Raw genomic sequence first — 22,700 nt, 5'->3', positions numbered from 1 at the left:
CTCCTTACCGCTCAGATCCCTGCTCCTCAGCGCTGCCACAGAGTCAGGAGAGGCTCCCGCTACTGCGCTTGCCAGCTGTAAACCCGGCTTCTGGCTGAGCAACGCTCCCCCTATGGGAGCACACTGACCACTAGGGGGCAGCTCCTGCATTGAGCGCCTGCCCCCTGGTAGTCAGTGTGCATCATAGCGACTGGTGGTTCTTGTTCTGCTGAAATGATCGCTTAGGCTTTTATTATATAGATTTTCTGGAAGAGTGATTCAGTCAGTAGTGGAGCATCATACGGGCACCATGAATGCAAAAACTACATAAGATATAGCCTTGGCCACCCAACAAGAGGCACATGACATGAACTTATGAAAAGTTTAACTATCACTATGAGACATAAATTATCAGCACCCCCTGGCTCTCACAGCCCAGCACTGCAGAATAGAGCACAGACATAGAGTTCTTGCTCAAAAGCGGTCACACCATGTAAATTTTGCACCTCAGTTATAATAGAGCTTCATTTCCCGGCAGCTGCCTTATGATCATGTATTCTTAGTATCTTTTAAGTGCATCAGTAATGTATCTGTCCCTTTGTATGGGGCCCATTGGTTTTTTGGGAGTGCTTCAGTGAAGTCAAACCTGTATTATTTAATTTAATCCTCACCACAACTCAAGGAGGTAGTTGCTGCTGTTTTCATTTTAAGGTGAGGACACTAGGCTTTCTTAGTATGTTAGGCTTTACCAGGGGTTGGTAAACATTTTCCATTAAGGAGCAGATTATAAATATTTTAGGGTTTGTGGGCTGTACCTTTTCTGTTGCAGCTACTCAACTCTGACATAGTAGCACAAAAGCAGGCACAGACGTGTGGATGAATGAGCGTGGCTGTTCTCCAGTAAAGCTCTATGGCTACTGTAATTGGAATTTCGTATCATTTTCATGCTCATGAAATATTATTCATTTGATATTTTTCCAGCCATTTAAAACTGTAAGCCATGCGGCTCTTAAGCTATCCCCAAACAGGTGGTGGGCTGGGGCCAGGCCACGGGCCACAGTGTGCAGACCCCTGCCTCATGTTGCCAGTAAATTGTGGAGCCAGATTTTAAACTGATGCTTGGCAGAGTCCCAAGACCAGTGCTTCCTAGTCACAAGTGGTCTTTCCAAGAAACGAGGTTCAGCTGTGCTTTTATCATTGGTACTGTGCCTGTTTAATTCTAAAATTAATAGAAACAGTAACATTTGAAAGAAGAGGAGGATCTTGAATAATTCAGTTTAAGAGATTTCCACCACAGACAATAGCAAATGATTAACAGTATATTCAAAGAGGCTGTCAGAACCGAGATTCACTTTGAAACAGTGAATTTTCAGAGATCAAGGAAAGAAAAAAATAATCAAAGTTGGGTAATGACTTTAGGGGAAAATCTGAATTTCTCTCTAGCAGTGGAAATTGATATTTAATATTTTGGGGTCTGAGCCAAAATGTATGTTTTGCAGACCTCCCATTCATTTACTATAGGTGTATCCCATGAATCATAAGCTTAGGGAAACTTAAAAAACTTGCTCTTGGGTAAACAACATAGGCCCACAATTTGTGTGTGGAGCACTATTTGCATCGTTGCAATTTTAGAATCTTTAAAATCATGTTGGCATTTGAGGGAAAGTGGAAGTTACTGTGCCTGAGCTTTGTTCTTCCTTCATTAGGGCCGTGATAGGATTTAGGGCACTCTTAGAGATGATTATTACTTTAAGTTAGTTAATTAAATACTACTCCTCAAACTAAAGATGAGAGGCAGGCAAGCCTTACTAAAAAGGCTCAGTGTTTTTAAGTAACCATTAATTTTAATGTGCACATTTATGTTCCTCCTTCACTTGGGCTCATCGCACAACATACTGTGCAAGGTTCTTCGGTGATTTCCCGTGAGAGCAGGTGCGAACTTGTTCTGTTCATTCGAAGGCCAGGTTTACTCGTAGGAAGTTTGTATTAACTAATACCAAAAACCCTGAGCACTTACATCATCTTGAGCAATGTCTTCTAGAGTAAAATGAAGTGTTCATCTGAAAAAATTCATCCAAAATGTAGAATCTAAATGATGTAACAGTTCAGATTCTAGCAGGAAGGGAGGTCATACCTCTTGAGAGCTTGGTACCTGCAATGACAGGTATTCTATTAATAATTTGCTAAATTAAACGCAAGAGTTATTGTAGATCTTTTTTTCTTGATTATAGTTAGAATGGTCAGATGTTTTTATATGCTCTTGCATTGAGAAAAATAGGAAAACTGGGGGAATAACGAAGCCATCCACTTTCCAATGCTACTCGTCTTTACTGTGGTTTGGTTATTAAGAGCATTTGTGTCTTCAGCAAAATTATGTAAGGGAGGTAGACAAAACACTGTATCGTAATTCACCCTGGCCTTTTATTTAACCCAGAGTTAATGTTGTTCATTAATTTCTTGTATTATTTGATGAGAGGCAAAAAGTTTTATTTGCCCAAAACAAACCAGAATCTCTTTTGTTTTCTTTAGATTGTGATACCATTCTTCAGTCTTTTAATCAAAGATATTTACTTTCTCAATGAGGGCTGTGCCAACCGCCTTCCAAATGGCCACGTCAACTTTGAGGTAAGTGTACAAATCTGAGCAGAGAGAGCATTGCACCTCAGGCCAGGCAACCGAAGCTGATTCTGAAGTTCTAAACATTGAATGAATGGTTACCTGTACCAGGGGTGGGTAACATTCAGCCCTCAGGCCTTATAAGACCCGAAAAATCATTTGGTCTGGCCCTACCAAGGCATTAGGGGTGAGTTAATTAAATGTTTGACCATATATAGCAGGCTGATTTTTAAGTTGATAATTTTATATGGCCCAGGAATGATGTTATACATATCCAGATGACCCTTGGCAAAAAGGAAGGTTCCCCATCCCTGAATACCTAGCAGATACCTAGACCTAATTTTTATTAAATTAAGAAAATGATGTAGTCCAGAAAATTAGAAGCCAGAGAAAAACATTAAATGGAATTGGCTCTTCGAAGCTTATACTTTGTGATGACTGCTTTTAAATTCTTTGATTCTTTTCTAGAAATTTTGGGAACTGGCCAAACAAGTGAGTGAATTCATGACGTGGAAACAAGTGGAATGTCCGTTTGAGAGGGACCGGAAGATCTTGCAGTATCTGCTCACAGCACCAGTCTTCAGTGAAGACTGTGAGTAGGCCATTCAGCTGAGCTGCCATCCATGGCCCCAGACCCTGTTGTTGGGAAATTAGTGTATAAATGCTGGTCCTTCATATAGAATGAGGCCTGTCTTCTGATCTACTCAGTCTTTAAAAGCACAGACAACCATAGTACTTATCCCTAACATATTTTCCACACACTCACTTAATATTCACCCATAAAGAGTATGTTTCTGGGTTTAAACATTCTAATATGAGATCCGCAGAGGTTTGGGCATCAATAAAGAGTTTTCAAAGGATTTTTCCCCCCTTGTTTGGGCTTGCTTCATTGGAGAAAGATGTTTTGTGATATATTGATATTCAAGTTAATTTGAGTAAACAAACAAATAGTTCATTGCTACCCCCTGCTGTTTGAAAAAGTAGTAGATAATCTTTAGGGAATTTGAGGCAGATATAAAGTGATTGATGATATACAGAAAAAAATTGGCCAAAGGAGAGCTAAGGGTTATAAAAGACTTGTGGATTTATTCTATTGATTTTTTTCGATCCTAATATTACAGAAATCAATAGCATCTATTTACTGATACTATCCTATGGTAGATGCATAGTGTTCATGATAATGCCTGAAGAACATTTTGAATGAATATTATCACTCTTGAGGGGACTTGATCATTTTAAACCTCTACATAAGATTGATAACAAGCTTTTAAATCTTTGGTTGAAAATGCTTTTCGATTTAAAAATAAATAATAAAAGTATATTAGGAGGATAGAAAATTAGCCTTGAAAATCAGGCTTATTACCCAAGTCAGCGGTTCTCAAGCTGTGGGTCACGACCCCTTTGGCGGTCGAACGACCCTTTCACAGGGGTTGCCTAAGACCATCCTGCATATCAGATATTTACATGACGATTCATAACAGTAGCAACATTACAGTTATGAAGTAGCAACGAAAATAATTTTATGGTTGGGTCACAACATGAGGAACTGTATTTAAAGGGCCAGAAGGTTGAGAACCACTGACCTAAGTGTTATTTTAAAAAGATGAAGGCTACCAGGAGTAGATCCTCCTTCCATCCCCTTTGTAAAGAACATAAATGTGAGTGTATGATAGCTCCATGGCTTGTATTTGTAAACCTATTGTTTGGCCTCATAAATTGTCTCATAGTTAAGTTCCACTTTGGCCCAGAGGCCCTTCAGTTTTTGTTGAGATGGTCAATCCGAGGCAAAGTGATGTTATGTGTTCTTAATAAAACTATGACCATTCTTAGTCACAGCTGGTGTGCTGAGGAATGTGTTTGCTAGAGCGTTTGGCTCAGGTTGAACAGGGGATGGGTGGTGGTGGATAATCTATCAGGAGAAAGATCCAGTGTTAATGCGTTCTTACTTTTGGTTGATTGTAGCTCTGTACTTGGCTTCCTATGAGAGTGAAGGACCTGAAAATCATATAGAGAAAGACAGATGGAAGTCTTTAAGGTGGGTCTCATTGCTTCTTATTGCTGCACACATTTAAAGGAGATGTTGCCTTCCCTGAAGAAAGCCACATGCTTTCTGCAGGAAGTCCCTATGTGTGTGTTCCACGTCCTGTGTGTCTTGCCTCTTATTAACTGAATTTTTGTGGCTTAAAATCCTCATTGCCATCATTCAGTCTTATGGTCTTTCTTTTTTTTTTTATATTGGCAGATATGCATGGTGTCTGTTTTTTTTTCTATCTCCCATTATTTTATGGAATGAGGAACTGAAATTACTCCTTGGTGTAGTAAAAGAACAGTGACTCATTGTCTTCGTCTGAAAGATAAGAAGTTCAGACTATATTTCTGAATAGTTCTTACACTATTTAATTAGACCTGAGATAAAAGAGACCTAAGTGCCAGTTGGTTCAGTAAATTTGAGTGGGTCATATACCGACTGGATCTTGGTCCCCACTTTGGTTTGAGAGAGAGAAAGTTGGAATTTTAAACATAACCCAGCATCTTTTCAAGTTTAAAAATTGTCTTAATCAATTAGTATTTTCAAATAAATGTAGTTTTAAACAAAACTAGGATAGGTAAATTTATATTTTAACCATTTGAGATACTTTAATAGGCAATAGCACCCTAGCTGGTTTGGCTCAGCAGATAGAGTATCAGCCTGTGTACCAAAGGTCCCGGGTTCGATTCTGGTCAAGAGCATGTACCTTGGTTGCAAGCTCCTCCCCGGGCCGGGCACTGATCAAGGCTCATTCAGGAGGCAACCAATCGATGTGTTTCTCTCACATTGATATTTCTCTCTCTGTCTTTCCCTCTCTTTTCCACTCTCCCTAAAAATCAATGAAAAAATATCCTCGGGTAAGGATTAACAACAATAAAAAAAATAGGCAATAGCATCCCAGGATATCCTATATAATAAAAGCCTAATATGCTAGGTGTCTGGTTGCCCATTCAACCAAAGTGTAATATGCTAATGATATGCTAAGGCCGCTCAACCACTCCCTATGATGTGCACTGACCACCAGGGGGCAGACGCTCCAACTGGTAGGTTAGCTTGCTGCTGGGGTCCGGCCTATCCGGACTGAGTAAGATGGGCCGGACACACCCTGGAGTCCTCCCGCAGTCCCTCCCTGGATGGCCAACCTCCTGCGTCCCTCCCCAGCTCCGATCATGCACCGGCAGGGTCCCTCGGCCTGGCCTGCACCCTCTCACAATCCGGGACCCCTCAGGGGATGTCAAAGAGCGGGTTTTGCCCCAACCCCACAGGCCAGGCTGAGGGACCCCACTGGTGCACACATTCATGCACCGAGTCTCTAGAAATAATATAATCAAAATTTCAATATTTGTTTTTCTTCTAAGACACTCTGGGAATGTGTACCTTTTTATACTAGGATTGACAAGCACATTCTCTCTTCTTCCTATAGTCATTTGCGAGCCTTCATTAAATGATGTTGGACTAGGTTTCATGAACCAGGGCAAATATCTAAGATGTATTTGGTTTTGTGCAATTTTGTTTGTTTCAGTGGACAATTTAGGCCTTCCTTGTACTTCTCACTGAGGAGGCTGAGGTACATTGGCACTGAACTTATTATACGTAGCACAAATTGGGGTGAAGGTAGAGGACTGGAGATGCTTTTATCCCCAGACACAGACATGAAGACAGTAGGGCCAACACCTGGAATCATGGGAATGTACAGCTTGCTGGGCTGATGCCTGGTTCTACTTTTATGAAGTTTTGTGCCTGTTAATGGCACATTTACTGACAATCATTTATTTCTTTATGCTGGTATTAAATATGACCTACACTCTTAAATATCATTCATGTGTAAAACATGAGCTTCGGAGTATGCATCTTGGTGGATAAAAGATTTGGGAATTCCTTTTTTAAATTATCCTTTTTAGATAAAATTTGCCTTCCATATTTCTTTTTTTAATCCTCCTTTCTGTTTTTAAAAACATTATGTTGGTACCACCCCTGAGTACAACTTAACTATTGTTACTTTTCTTATAGATTTTTAAAAAATTGTTATGTAACTGAGTTCACTATATATAAATGTTATCTGCATTACCTATGAAGTCCAGACATACTGAAATAATCCAGAGGTGCCACATACTTGCCTAGTTGTTATTCTCTTGGATTGTTATTATTTTATGCCATATTCCTATTGAGTATAGTTCATTGTGATAATTTGCAAAGTCACATATGTTAAGTGGATGCTAAGACTAAGTACTCTACCTGAAAACTTGTACTTATATTGGCTTTGAAGGCAGTAAGTTTTGTTAGTAAAACGGTTGATAGTGAAAGCTAAATATTGAATGATGTAATTTCTTCCCATATTTGTATGTACTGTACACACAGTACAGAACAACAGTTAACACTTGATTCATTGAAATGTGACCCTAAAATTTAGTAGAGAATTTGGAAATGTGAAGTGAATGAGAGGTTGCACTGTACTGGCGCAAATTCATCCACCATTGTACCCAACTCAGAAGTGCTCAGTAATAATGCTTCTGGAAGAAGTGGCACAAATAGATTGAATGGCATATGAGGGGAATACGTATATAAACCCAGTAGAGATGTATTATTGGTATAAAAGACTAGTTTTCATATTAAAATGGTTTGTAAGGAACCTTGAAGAACAAACTCTTCTTTGTGTCTGGGTTTAAGGCATGAACTCTGCCTCTTCCCCCATCCTGTCCAATTTTAATGCCCCGCTGTACGGCCTCCCACTCCCTGGCCCAGCTCTCTCCTAACCTCATGCATTCTAAGACTGTCTTCCTCTCCTGTCGACCCCGTGCTGTTTTGCAGTGCATGTCCTTCTTTTTCCTACTCAGTGAGCCCCATAAGGGCAGCGCAGGGTCTTCCCTCAGGCTGGACACCCCCGCCTGCGGGGTTGAGGACTGAGATCCGGTCCCTGCAGGTGTGGGCCAGGCACAGCACCCACAGAGAGGATAAAGAAAAGAAAGTAGGTTGTGATCTTTTGCAAAGCCACATATGTTAAGTGGATACTAAGACTAATTACTCACCTGAAAGCTTGTATTTACGTTGGCTTTGAAGGCAGTAAGATATTTTTAAATAGACACCTTTCCTGCTGGCCTGAGAGCCATTCACTCAGATACTTAAGTTTAGCAGTGACAGTGACAAACACACCTCTGAGGGCAAACACATTTCTTGTCACTTGCCATTTAGAAGCCTGGTGGGCATGGAATGTGAGGATGTTTATGTTTCCTAAATTAACCCATTGGTGATAAGACCAGTACATATCTAAAAGCTTTTTATCATTAATGACTTTTTGTTGTTGTTGTTAATATATTTTTATTGATTTCAGAGAGGAAGGGAGAGGGAAAGAGAGATAGAAACATCAATGATGAGAGAGAATCATTGATTGGCTGTCTCCTGCACACCCCACACTGGGGATCGAGCCCACAATCCGGGCATGTGCCCTGACTGGGAATCGAACCATGACTTCCTGGTTCATAGGTCAACACTCAACCAGTGAGCCAACCTGGCTGAGTTTTATTGTTGTTTTAATATAAAGCCACTGAAGAGATAGACTTATCTATAAACAAAGTTTTTGCCATATCCATGAATATATATTTATTTTAAGTGACTAGCAGTTCTCCCCAAAAAATAGGACAACATAATATTTTTTCTTCCTTTTTAAAAATATGTAAAAAAAAACCAACAAAAAACAACAAACTTAAAACACAGGAAAAATGCAACTAGTGTTAGGCAAGGCGTTTTAATCCTGTTTCAAATAACCCTGACACATTTGTTCTTATATTGTCTTCTTTATTCCTCAGGTCGAGCCTTCTAGGCAGAGTTTAACAAACGGGATGCTGGCTGCCGCTGCGTCACGCCGTCATTGAGGGGCTGGCCTTGGTTGTTGGGCACCTGGGACTGCGAACAGTCAGGAAGTCCCCGCAAGCCTTGATTTGTAAGGGACCTTGAAGAACAGACTCTGGAGAGCAGACGGGGAACTCGTTCCCCACAGCTGACAGACTGACTCGGATCTTGTGAGACTGAAATGTGCACTGAAGACACTCGAGAAAGAATCCTCTGAAGATCCCAGCTCTGCACATGACTCATCTCCTGGAATTTCCATGTGACTCACAGCTCTGCACCTGGATGGAGCTTTCTTTTGTGTGTGTTTTTATTATTGGTTGAACATTTGCTGCTAATGGGACTTGTCCAGCTGAGCGCTGGCTCGTAGGAAGCCCATGTTTCTTTGTTAACTTAAATGGAGGAGGGAGAGGAAAAATCCCTCCCATTCGATCGCAAACTTCAGCTCGGTGAATGGCCAGGAGAGGAAGACTGGTTGAAAGCTGGCTGTGGACTTCGTTTCCCTTAGTGTGTGCTGTGTTGTGAATTCCTCTCCTCCCTCTTCCCACAAAGTTTTGAGTTGGCTGCTGGTTAGCAAACTCCTTTTTACCCACATAAGTTATTTAATATAATAATGAAGCTCAACACTGTGGTAGGAAAATAGCCACTAGGAAAAAGAAAAAGCAGAGTTTGTCATTGGATTGCTTCATGTTCTAGAAAGCGTTTTTGTTTCCTTTACCCCTCTGAGCTGTTTACAGCTGACCACTGTGTTGCACAGATGTATTTTTCAGTAGTTTTTTTGTTACTTAGTTTTCCATGACTCATATTTTTTTTTTCTCTTGTATATTTAAATTATCTGACTTTAAGGGTCTTGGAAAAACCCAGGCCTAATTACAACTTAATTTTTTTTTTTTTTAACAGACAGTTATTTTTCATTGCCTTTTGGAGGCTGTCGGTGACTAAACATGTGAACAAAGAATAAGTTGGAAAGGTTACCACCCCCATGCCACCCCCGCCCCCACTACAGCCGTGCACAAAGCAAATGAAAAACATCTTGCTGTTAACTCAAAGGTCAACCTAACTGTGAAAATCGTTCACCTTGTTAAACATCTCAGTAAGTCTGTAGTTGCTCTGCAAAAAGGCATTGTACTTATTTACTCTAGGGGAAGCTGTAGGGTAGTAAACCGTGCTAATGAACAAAACAAAACATCGTGCTCAAAACAGAGATGTATTTGAAAATCTTAATGACGTGGTTTCAGAAAACAGCATGTGTGTGTGCTGCACGCCATCCCAGCAGACCTGCCATGTCTCCAAGTTCTCCCTTTAGCATCATCAATATAGTTCATACTCTGCAGCTGGACTGGTGGCGTCTTTTCTTCTATGGGTGGGTGGTTGGGTGGGGGTGGGCTGTCATTGCAGAAGTGCAGCTCAAATGACCATCTAGAAGTGTGTGTGTCCTTAGGAAGTGGCCTTTGGGGGTTTGTATGTGGACACTGAATTGATGAAAATGAATCATAGTTAGCATTTAATAATCCTTACTTTGAGCTGAGGCGCGAGCACTACGTGTTTAGCATAGATCATCATCCCCACTTCTTAGGTGCGGAAACAGCCATATTAATAATAGTGATTTGTTCAAGGCCACAAAGCTAATGAGAAGCCCAGTGACTTAAACTAAGCCTTCTAATTCCAGAGCCAAGCTTTCCACCCACCACCAAGCCTTCCCAAACCTCAGCATAACCTTCAAACTTGCAGATAACCTGTGAATCTTCTGGAGTGGGGCCCCGGGGGTGCTGATGCTGCCGGTCCTGGAATCAGCTTAGAGTAGCAAGACACCCCCAAAAGCTGCCTCCTTTCCCGCTGCATTGCTTGTCCCTGAACTTTGTGGCCCTGTAGTTGTTGTCATGACAGCAGTGATGTTTAACTTGCAACCATCTACGTCAGGAGTCAGCAAGCAGTGGGCTACTGGCCAAATCTGCCCCGTTCCTACAGCCCACAAGGTAACAGTGGTTGGGAAAAAAAAGAGAAATAATACTGCATAATACATGAAAATTACATGGAACTCAAATTTCAGTGTCCATAAATAAAGTTTTATTGGAACACCGCCACACTCATTTGTTTATGCATTTTTCTTGTGGCTGCTTTTGGCTACAGAGCCTTGTAGTTGCAACAGAGACTGGATGGCCAGTCCTCAAAGCCTCAAATATTTGCTCTCTGACACTTTAAAGAAAGTTTGCTGACTCCTGATCTAAGTGGTTCTTTGGAGCATTACAATGAGTTTGCAAAAATGCCATCAGCTCTCTATTATAACATTAGATATATAAATGTGGCTACTGAAAAAATTTTCCTAAAGTACTATTAGGCCTAAAACGTGATTCTGAGGCCATTTAATCAATGAGTTTCACAGAATTCCCATTCTCACACATAGCCTCTTGTGGTTTTTTTGTTTTGTTTTAAATATATTTTTTATTGATTTCAGAGAGGAAGGGAAAAGGAGGGAGAGAGAGAGAAACATCAATGATGAGAGAGAATAATTGATCAGCCACCTCCCACATGCCCCCACGGTTACACATAAAGCCCACAACTCGGGTATGTGCCCTGATCATGAATTGAACCTGGACTTCCTGGTTCATAGGTCGATGCTCAACAACTGAGCCACACCAGCTCTTGTTTTAATGTCCGAATAAGCCAGAAATTTAGACCATGCATTAACTTGTCTGTGGAAATCAATTACTCTCCTCCTCTTAGTGCTACGTGTGGATTTGGACTCCCAGCGGGTAACTGGTGCATTTATAATTCGTGTAGCTGGCTGGAAGCCTGAGTAAACACGGCATGAGCGGCAGCAGGCGGTGTCAGTCGGAGACTCCCATTCAGGATGTGTCCTGTCCCGGCACGCCAGGCTTTGCTAAGCAGCAGGCTTTGAGCTGAGGCCCGAGGGAGCCTCAGAACATGCTGGGTTCAGTAGAGCAGTGAGAGTACAGTTTTCACTCTTTGAAGTGCCCCTTGTTTTTCAGGACACGGGTTCCCCAGGGGTGGCCTTTCATCGAACAAAGAACAAAGACAGTCATCAGAAATGGGTGGTCTTGCCTGGGTCTTTGAAGGTTTTCAGCTTTGCCTCTCACCTGGCCTGGCACTGGCACCCCTGTCCATCTCCTCACTTCTCTGTACTCCTAGCTCACGTTTACATCTTAAACTGCTGTCCATATGCCTCTGTGCTTAGAATCCCAAGAAAGCACAGCTCCCATCAGAAGCTGAGTTGCTGAACTCTGTAGGAATGCTGAACTGTAGATTGTTGACATTCTCTACCTTCTGCTTGGGTGCATTTTGTTTATCCCATGGCCTCTCTCAGCAAAAGACAGTGCCTACATCGATTCCCAACATCTTACTATTCTGATGGAGAAGAAACACTGGAATAGAAAGCAGGGTGAGGCTAACTTTCTTTTGGAGCTAAGGGTTCAAAGAGATTCCTAGATTGGGTTTCTAGGGAAGATAAATGTGGTTAGGGATCTGGAAACTACTAACCAAATGTATAAATCTTGAATATATTCTGATGGCAATGCTATTAACCTTACCTTAAGGCATTTTAAAAGGCAGGACTTCTGTCAAACTTGGGCTTTTTGAGGTTTAATAGTAAATGAGCACTTTTCTAAGGGGGCTACTTTCTCGATGATTCAAGCCAAAGTCTTGTTTGCTGACTACAAATGATCAGATAATTGCCTCAAGTCCCTGCTTCATGAAATCAAGATCACATGACTGTTCAATGCTGCAAAAGAGAAGTTGGGGTTTGTGGCTTATGTATCCAAACCTTATAGATTAAGGACCGTCATTGAAAACTAGCACATAAGGCTGGCTCCATGCACGGAAGACCACTGCCTTAATTCTGTGATAAGAATCCACTCCTTTTAAAGGATGCTTTTTTTTTTTTTTAATTAATGCAATGAGGAAATTCCCAGATAGCCAATTCCTTTTTGAGTGCTGGCAGCCTTCCACAAACTTAAATCCCATTTTGCCAACCTGGAACCCTGCTTCCTTTCTCCAAGCGTCCATCTAATAAGAGAGGAAACATCCCAATGTGTGTGAGTGTTGAACAGTATGAGGCAGCTGTCGTAGAATATTGTTAACAGACTTAAAGTTCAATGTGCACATAAGCCAACATTTTAGGACTTCTAAAAAAATGATTTGTAGAGATCATAATGTCGGGAACTAAAGAGGAAGAAGGGGCTGATATTTCTCAGAATAAACAAGAGAATTCAGTAGGTATTCCTTGAAGGGTGCCAAACCAATGGCTTTTCTACTGTGAAACAAAATTTGCTTTCTTTCCCTCCTCCCACCCACGCTGCCTGGAGAAAATGCAAGTTACAGTGAAATCATCTTTCTCTGGGTGAATCATCGTGGGAAAGTAAGTTCAGCAGAATGTGTTGTCAATTTGGTTGAGACCTCGCAGTGTGGGGGCCCGTGGGCAGTGTTAACTTTTTCACAATGCAATTATGAGTCCTCCTAAGTGCAAGTGAGCCATGAGGGGAGTGAATGAGTGCTCACTAAGTATATATTGAATCCATGAGCCTGTCTGTTATCAGCCTGGTTATTGGAGATACACAGGGTTTTGGTTTATTTAGATTGAATAAATATCAAATGTTCTCCAAATATGTCTGGATTTTGGAAATTAGTATAAATTTAAGTGATTCTGATCCATTTTTATGGTTGGCACTATCCCCACAGATCAGCAAAGGAAAGCTAAGTCTCTGGTTTTATATTGTTATTAATTAGGTTGGTTACACTCCCAATAATTATTAGTATGTATTGGTGCTTTTTGTTACATGTTTATTAGTACTGATAATCATGACAAGAAATCTATCTTCTAAGATAATATAAAAATCCATCATTTTTTTTAAAAAAACTGAGACCAATATTGTTTACGGTCATGGGATAAGTCTAAAATACACCCTATGAGATTACTAGATGTGGAATGAGAACTAAGGGCTAGACCTCACTCCCCCCAGATTTCTGAGGCTTTGGGGCCACATCCCCACCTTTTTCACCTGTGTCCTCATCCATAAGTAATGGGTCTGGACTAAGTGATGTGGAATGCCCGTCTAAGTGTCTGTGGTTTGGGAAAGCACTTTCTCAGTTTGCTGGACTGGAAGGTGAATTAGCAAGTAAATACAGCATCCTGCATTTGTGCTCCCAACCTGTTCTTCTTCCTGCCTGGCTCTTTTGTGTTTAGTTTCATGGTGTTTGAAGAGGGAAGGGGTAAGAGCCTAATTGCTACTAGATAGGAGATAAAGGAATGATGAAGGCTCATAACTCACCCCTCCAGTTGCACCCCATGCCACCTAACAGGATAGAGTTCTTCTTTTGTTTGTTCATTTAAAATATGATTTTTATTGATTTCAGAGAGGGGGAGGGAGGGGGAGAGAGAAATAGAAACATTGATGAGAGAAACATCAATCACCTGCCTCCTGCATGCCCCCTACTGGGGATTGAGCACGAAAACTGAGCATGTGCCCTGGCAGGGAATTGAACTGGTTACCTCCTGGTGCATGGGACAACACTCAACCCACTAAGCTACACCGGCTGGCTTCATTTGTTTCATTTTGAACGGACCCTGAACTCATGCCTATCAATGGTCAGGCCAATGCACATTGCTTTTTCCTTTGCCAAGGAGCAGGTAAACGTTACTGTCAATTTCATTTTGTTTATGTTGTTATTTATGTTGTTATTTATAAGATGTTTTAGGGATTAAAAGAAAGTTTTGAAAAAAATATAGCTGGAAATCATATAGCTCAACTCTGAATTGCATTTCTGGCAGACAAATTATTTCTTGGCTATAAAAGTAGTCCAACCACTTTTTTGCTCCTTAAAGCTGATCTTGAGAAGGAAACAGTGACTTTCATTGATCTCTGGCGTGGAATACTGCAGATGACCTGGTTCAACAGCACAAATAAAAACCAGTAAAGATTGATTTGACAGCCTAGAGATGGATCACCTTGGAATGGATGGGTCAAGAATCTGACTGGATGATAATCCTCCAGCTCCTTTCAATATTTTCCTCATTATAGAGTCAGTAAGATTTTAATCTAGAACCACCAAATGGAAGTATTCAATCAGAGTAATCATACACAGAGAAAAGCAACATCAACTGAAAAGCAAATATATACAGTATTAAAAACAGAGATGGCACCTAGGTTCTTTTAGCAACATCTTTTGTCTCAGAATTTCTATAGAGTTAAAAATCTATTTTTACATGCAACTTTATATTAAACAGACAAAATGATCTACAAAGGAGCAAATAGTGTATTTGTGGAATAAAAGAAATGTAGTGGAAAAGCAATATCACTAGGCTAGTCTCAATTTGTGGACATTGGTGAGTCATTTACTAGTATGTCTCTGGAGTTCAGTTCTCTCTTTGGTAAAATGGGAGACAGTGAAGCTTAGTTTCCACAGATATTGTGACAATCCAGTGAGGTCGTGCAAGTGAACATGTTCCTGTAAAGCATAAAATGCAGTTGGATATTTGTCATTTTGCAGTGATTCTAGGGCCAATGATTTCATTTTTATGGTTTAATTTATCTTATTGTTGAAAGTATTACAGACATCCCCCATTGACCCCTCCACCACACACCTGCCCTCACACCCTCAGGCCTTCACCACACTATTGTCTGTGTGCTCATAGGTTATACATATATGCATATAAGTTTTTTGGTTGATCTCTTTCCAACCCTCACCCCCACCCCACCTTCCGTCTGATATTCATCCGTCTGTTCCATGCTTCTGTGTCTCTGTATCTATTTTGTTCATCAGTTTATTTTTTTCATTAGATTCCACATATGAGTGAGATCATGTGGTAGAGTTCTTTATAGCAACCAATAATTTCTACCCAGACAAAACCCAGAAAACACCTCTTGTGTAAGGCCAGTTGTTCACGATTTCAAAGGGGCTAGATTAAGAAAGCATAGTTTCCAAAGACTACAAAGATAACTTTGGTGCGCAGATAAAAGATTTTATCTTTTACATAGATAAAATCACATATAAAGTGCCAGTTCATACCTACTCATTGATAAAGGAGTCAATATTTGGCTTCAAAGACCAAGACTCAGACAAGTGATGATTAGAATCCCTATCTGCCTTTTATCAATTTTCATCCCTTGAACCGGAGCAAAGACCTCCTCTGAAGGCTACCCAGACAGTGGTCAGCTACTTTATTTGACACACCTGTTAGAGGAAGCCTTGAAAGTGCATGCTCTATCCCGGGGAGCGACCCATATGCTCCCTGATCCAGGAAGATCTCTGCAAAAGAGAGAAGATCGAAAGGAAGGAAAAGACCAAGGAACTCAGAAGAGAAGAAAAATGTAGAGGGGTGTGTAAACAAAGCTTCTGCCAAACAGGAGAGTTTCAGAAGAGGTGTGACATTAGCAGTGTCAGAGCTTCTGAAATACTCAAACTCATTTTGAATCTAATAAGACCACAGTAAAGCTAGGAAATACCTTCTCTTGGGAAATTACAAATAGTTAGTAGGTAAGTGAGGTAAGTGAATACAACTAGAAAACGAGGAGAATTCTTTTCGGTGACAGTAACTTACTGAACTAACTCCATATAAATAAATTGTATAAAACTCTGGAAAGTAGGCTTCACCAGCCCCTCTCTACCTATCAAAACAAACAAGGCCGTGGTGCAGGGCATTGAGGAGCTGGCTGGAGTGCTCACTCTGCCAGCCAGTTCAGAATGAGACAAAAAATAAGGATAACCCAAAGGGTTCTTAGGTGCCCCCCAAAAGACTCAAGAATTGTAAAATGCTTTCCTTTCTTTTTTTAAAAAAATATATTTTATTGATTTTTTACAGAGAGGAAGAGAGAGGGAGAATTAGAAACATCGATCAGCTGCCTCCTGCACACCTTCTACTGGGGATGTGCCTGCAAACAAGGTACATGCCCTTGACCGGAATCGAACCTGGGACCTTTCCGTCCGCAGGCCGATGCTCTATCCACTGAGCCAAACCGGTTAGGGCATGCTTTCTTTTCTTTCAGGTATTCTCTTGGCTTAGAGATAAATGCAGCCTTGCTGTGATGACCAGGAACAAAACAGAGAGGAGGTGAGGCTACAGGGCTATTACTAAAAACTTTTACTAATAGAATTTCCTGTGTTCAGAGAGTTCAGAATATGGTGCGAACTGTTTTTAGTCTTTCTTTCTTGAGTTATTTTTTCAGCCCATACTCTGTCAAGACGGAACAGCCCTGAAGGGAATTTTACGCTGCCCTCATCCAGGTGTAGGCTGTTGTGCCTTTAATTCCTAGACACTTTCTCCTTCATTAACCTATTGGTTCTAGCAGCGATGGAAAGAATGAAGGAAGATAGTTCTGTTACTGCTAAGATCGGCTATCTCTTTCCGCACAATTCCCAGGTGCCATTGTGTCTAGAGTGCTTCTCTTTTTTTGCCTTAATGAAGAGTTCTATCAATTATCCTTGCTTGGAGCAGGTTTGAGCCCCAGGAGTTGGGTGGTCACCTGCCCCACCCACACCTGCAGAAGATTGGGGGATGAAGAGCAGAAACGCAGCTCTGCCAGTAACAGACAGCACTGTTCCCAGGACAGGGGTAAGTTCCCAGCTCCCATCCCACTGCCTCACCGTGTGCTGTACCCTCACTTCTCTCTCCAAATCAAAACATCCGTTTCTTCAGGGTCTCTTGACCTTAGCTAGCAAGTCAAAGGTTATAATTTGTTCATTAATTTGTGCTATTATGTGACTGACTGAGAATTATTTCATGCTAGCTTTCTAGGGCATAGAATATAGTGAAATTTAAAAATTTAGGCAGCAAGAGAAGACATGTGGTGAAGGAGACCTTGTAAAGCCATAAAATATAAGAACTTTAAAGGTATAACCAAGTGATTGATTCATTTAGCCATCAAACTGGTTGGTGACTGGCCTGGGATGAGAGCCACAATCTAGGGTTGTTCCCTTGCGCCAAGCAGATTCCCTCCAAAACAGGCCAGTCTGCCTGGGACTCTGCCCAGGTTCATACCCTTCGGTTATTGGTGGTGTTTGAAGCCATTCCAGGACTTTTGAATTCACCAATTCTTTAATTGTCAAGGAGAAGGAGAAGGAAAAAGGAGGAGGAGGAGGAGGAGGAGGAGGAGGAGGAGGAGGAGGAGGAGGAGGAGGAGGAGGAGGGGAGGAGGAGAAGGAGAAGGAGAAGGAGAAGGAGAAGGAGAAGGAGAAGGAGAAGGAGAAGGAGAAGGAGAAGAAGGAGAAGGAGAAGGAGAAGGAGAAGGAGAAGGAGAAGGAGAAGGAGAAGGAGAAGGAGAAGGAGAAGGAGAAGGAAGAAGGAGATTTACTGAGACCTACATAGCTGCACACCATGCAGGATGCCACGCTCCTGAGATGTGAATAAGACCCAGCACCCACATGAAGGAGCTCGCCTTCTGAGGAAATCACCCTCATGGAGCAACAGGTGTTGGCAGTAGGTCTCTCCTTGGTGCTCCCATTAAATCCTCTATTCTTAGCTAATCAGCTTGGGAGATCAGAGAGCTTTTCCTTGTAGATGGAAACCTGAGATGTTTTGAATGTTTGCCTGGGGAACTCCTTTGCGTGTGGGTACAGGGCCAGGCAGCCATACGTGGATGTGTCATCTTATCCTGCCCGGGGCAAGGAAGGTGGCTGGGGCCTGAAATCCACCCAGCCCTCACTCGTGTTTCTTATGGCTGAGTTAGGGTTTAAGCTGAGGCTTGAGAGGTAGTCAGCATCCTGATAGGGAAAAGAATTGGGCTCTGTGCTGAAAAATAGCACTGTATGCTACGGGTCTATGGAGCCACTGATGGTGAGGTGCCAAGACAGGGTGCGTTCTAGCAAGATCACACTGGCCGCTCAGTAGAGGATGAATTGGCATGGGGGTGGCTTGGGGGGAGGTGATGATCCTGATGATCACTTAGAGCAGCGATTCTCAACCTGTGGGCCGCGACCCCTTTGGGGGTCGAACGACCCTTTCTTTTTTTTTTTTTATTCTAAGTGTACTAACCCCATTAACATAGTGTTCTGAGCTCTATAAGTTTGAATTCTTAAGGATTATAACTCTTTTCCTTTAGAAAATCCGTCTAATTGACTGGAATTAAAAATGTAAACAGTATACTCATCATTTCACAGCTGTTTGAACAACTGGGAGAAGGACCCTTTCTGATGGTCGCCTAAGACCATCAGAAAACATATATAATTACATATTGTTTTTGTGATTAATCACTATGCTTTAATTATGTTCAATTTGTAACAATGAAAATACATCCTGCATATCAGATATTTACATTACGATTCATAACAGTAGCAAAATTACAGTTATGAAGTAGCAACAAAAATAATTTTATGGTTGGGGGTCACCACAACATGAGGAACTGTATTAAAGGGTCTCGGCATTAGGAAGGTTGTGAACCACTGACTTAGAGGAAATGGGTAGGAGATCCTTGTCTTAGACAAGATGATAGATCAGGAGGACCTCAGCCAAAACAGAGGATGGAGAGGAGGACGTACATTTATCAAGTGTTAAGAAGACAGGGATGAGAGCCCAGGGTGGAGGTGGTTGAGGGTGTAGACACCCTGGAGAATGAAGAGCAACTGAGGCTGGGGGGTAGCAGTTTTAAGTAGGTCTGTGTTATGGGCTGAACTGTTCCCTTCAAAAAGATATGTGGGAGTTCTGACTCCAGCACCTCAGAATGCAACCTTATTTGGAGAGAAGGTCTTTACAGAGATAACTAAGTTAAAGTGATGTTATTAGCATGGGATCTAAAAGAGTATGACTGGCATTCTTTACAAAGGGGGGAGTGTGGAAACAGAGACAGACAGACACAAGGAAAACGCCCTGTGAAGCTGGAGTTGTGTGGCCACAAGCCAAGGAACTCGCAGGAGTTAGGAGAGAGGCCGGGCAAGGCCCATCCCTGGTGTCTTCAAAGGGAGCCCAGCCCCGCCGACTCCTCCATCTCAGCCTTCCAGCCTCCAGACAGAGAAGATGATACATTTCTGCTGTTTAAGCTGCACAGTTTGTGTTCCCTTGTTATGGCGATCCTAGAAAACTGTCTCTCCCTTTTACGAGTAATTTATTTATTAGTTGGAATCTGCCATTAAGTAACTCCTTCTAATAAAGAGGAGTTTATAAAGGAATTAGGTAACACTTCCTGCACCTTACCTTGGACTCCACATCCACAAGCATTCCATTTTATTGCCAAATATCCTCTTTAGGTTCCACATTTCATTTATTTATTGCCTCCAATCATACCCTAATCAATGTAAAATGAATAGGGAACTTGACATGTTTCCACAAATCAGGGAATGCAATGAAATACAGGTGGTGAAAGCCGATGTGATGCAGTCTGAGGCCCCGCCCATGGTGAGACGGAGTCTGTGGGTCAAATGTAGAGTCAGAAAGAACTCGAGGGAAAAATATACGCCCTCATTTTACAGATGCGTACACTAAGGGCCAGGGAATTGATGTGCCCTTGAGCTAGTGATTTAATAAGTGGTGACAGGGCTAGATGTTAAGATTTCATCTCTTGACCAGGAGTCAATTCTTCCTCCTTAGATTACTGGTGCGGTTCAATTTTCCCTTGAACTGAGAGGATGGGATGCTGCCCCCAGTTTCGGAATGCAGGTGTTAAATGTCAAATGATCTGAGACTTTCCATCCTGCAGTCACCCAAGGAAAGGGATGTAATAAAAATAAGTAACAGCCTACAGGAGAGCAAGCACCAAGTAAATGAAGAGAAAGGAAGTTATTTTGTTATTGAGACAATCTTACTGGCTACTTCTCAATCTCTTTGCTGATTGCCTCAGTCTCAAAACACTGATTGCACTGGGGTTCAGAGACTCCTTTATTGATATTCATTCATAGATTACTTCATTCAGTCCTGTTAGTTTAAAATCTTCTACTACCTGGTGACATCCCCCCTTGTAGCTCTAGGCCTTCTTGCCTGGAGGTGGAGTTACCTTAAAGCTCACAAAGCTTACATTCTAGGGCAGTGGTTCTCAACCTTCCTAATGCCGCGACCCTTTAATACAGTTCCTCATGTTGTAGTGACCCCCAATTTCATTGTTACAAATTGAACATAATTAAAGCATAGTGATTAATTACAAAAACAATATGTAATTAGATATGCGTTTTCCAGTGCTCTTAGGCGACCCCTGTGAAAGGGTCGTTCAACCCCCAAAGGGGTCACGACCCACAGGTTGAGAACCACTGCTCTAGGGCCTCTCACCCCCACAGCCCTGTCTAAGACGCTGTACCTAACTTTGTATTGAGTTCTTTATCTGAAAGACCCTTCCCCTAAAATGATATAAACTCTGGGTCCACAAGCCTGGATTCACCCTTTACTGTCGCCCCCTGGACTTCAGACTTGTATGCTACACCTCCACTTGGACAGCCTTGTCCAAAACAGAAAAACCGAAACCTCCTGATTTTCCCGCCAGGGTCCAGCCGCCCCGTAGCTCTCTCATTTCCAGGCATGTGGTGGGACTGCACTCCCGCCATCCCCTTTGAAGCTAGGCAGAGCTCTGTGACTGCTTTGTCCCAGGAAGTGTGAGTGGAAGTGACCTAATGTCCTCCTGGTGATGGCAGAAGAGGGTCATGCTGAAGTCTCAGCTCTCTGGGTCCCTGAGTGAACAGGGCTCCCTGCCAACGGGCAGCCAACATGTACTAAGGGTGAAAAAGAGATTGTTGTGGATTAGGCCAGTGACACTTGGCAGTGTTACCACAAACGGTATGACCTAGCCTATGCTGACTGATACACTCTGGAATCTCTGCCTCTTCCCATCTTCCCGTCTCAGTAAACACCAATTCAATCCTCTGGGCTGCTCAGGCCAAATCACTTGACTCCTCTTTCTTTCACTGCACATTAATAGTACTGTCAACTATTCAAATACAGGGTGCCCCCCCCCCCCGCCAAATGGATATACACATTGTGAATAATTATAAGGGTGATGTTTATTAAAATACATTTCATTTTCAAAATTGAGCTATCAGCTGTGAAGTGTGTGTACATTTTTGGTGGACACCCTGTATATCTAGAAACTGACTAGGTCTCATCCTCTTCATCATGTCAAGACATCATCATCTTTGATAGGATTATTGCAACAGCCTTCCAAACCCTTGCTTTCTGTGGCCACATATTGGCTAGGTGGTCATTTAGAACATTGTTGCTCATCCCCTTATTTATCTATCCTATATAATAAAAGGCTAATATGCAAGACGACTGAACAGTGGAACAACTGGTTGCTATGACGTGCACTGACCACCAGGGGGCAGATGCTCAATGCAGGAGCTGCCCCCTGGTGGTCAGTGTGCTCCCACAGGGGGAGCACTGCTCAGCCAGAAGCCAGGCTCATGGCTGGCGAGTGCAGGGGCAGAGGCAGGAGCCTCTCCCGCCTCTGCGGTAGGCAGACATCCCCGGAGAGGTCCTGGATTGTGAGAGGGTGCAGGCCGGGTTGAGGAGACCCCTTCTTCCCCCCAGTGCATGAATGTTGTGGATCGGGCCTCTAGTATATATATAAAAGCCAAGTGACAGAAACAACCGGAATGACCAGTTGCTGTGATGCACACTGTGGCTCGCCAACTGGCCCAATAGGGGTGGGGCCAGCCAGCCAACCTCCTGTGGCCCCTCCCCCCAGCCTGCCTGGTCCCCCATTGCCCCCCTCCACCCTGATCGGGGGTGGGGCCACACAGCCAACCTCCCACAGCCCCTCCCCTGGCCAGCCCCAACCCCAATCGGTCCCCCCACCCTGATCAGGAGCGGGGCAGGCCGGCCAACCTCCCACGTCCCCTCCCCCTGGCTGGCCATCCCAGATCGGCCTCTATCTGGGCAGGCCGGCCAGACCCCACCCATGCATGAATTTGTGCACCAGGCCTCTAGTATGGTTTCTCATCTCACTCAAGTGAAATCTGAGGTTCTGTAAGATCTGACCTTGCAGCCTTTCAGCCTCCTCTCCTACTGTCCTCCCCTTGCTCATCAGATCCAGTTCCACCCTCCTCTCTAGTCTGAACACACGCTAAGCCTTGTCCTAACCCATCCCTTGGTCTGGAACATTCTTCTCCAGACAGCCCACGGCTCATTTCCTCTTCTTCATCAACTCTGCTGAGATGTCTTCTAAGTGAGGCCTCTGATTGATCCCCCTGAAATTAGCACCCCCCCTCCCCAAGATGTCCATTATTTTGCAATAATATGTATTGAACTTTTATGCTATTAAACTCTTAATAGAAACAGATTCACTTACACAACTATCCTATGAAA

General features: G+C 42.6%; 1 protein-coding gene across 5 annotated transcripts in view; it reads left to right on the top strand.

Annotated features, from left to right (window-relative positions):
• RASGEF1B (RasGEF domain family member 1B) overlaps positions 1–14,205 on the top strand; it is a 523,636-nt gene extending 509,431 nt beyond the window's left edge. For all 5 annotated transcript variants that reach the window (XM_036337557.1, XM_036337553.1, XM_036337562.1 and 2 more), the window contains 4 exons: positions 2,509–2,604; positions 3,064–3,187; positions 4,558–4,630; positions 8,428–14,205. In XM_036337557.1, the coding sequence (XP_036193450.1) occupies positions 2,509–2,604; positions 3,064–3,187; positions 4,558–4,630; positions 8,428–8,452 (318 nt within the window). In that variant the 3' untranslated portion in view covers positions 8,453–14,205. The remainder of the gene's footprint in view (positions 1–2,508; positions 2,605–3,063; positions 3,188–4,557; positions 4,631–8,427) is intronic.
• The last annotated feature ends 8,495 nt before the right edge of the window (positions 14,206–22,700 follow it).

The sequence above is a fragment of the Myotis myotis genome, unplaced genomic scaffold (genome assembly GCF_014108235.1).
Source record: "Myotis myotis isolate mMyoMyo1 unplaced genomic scaffold, mMyoMyo1.p scaffold_m19_p_1, whole genome shotgun sequence".
Taxonomy (NCBI): Eukaryota; Metazoa; Chordata; class Mammalia; order Chiroptera; family Vespertilionidae; genus Myotis; species Myotis myotis.
This window is presented reverse-complemented; position numbering and strand designations above follow the sequence as displayed.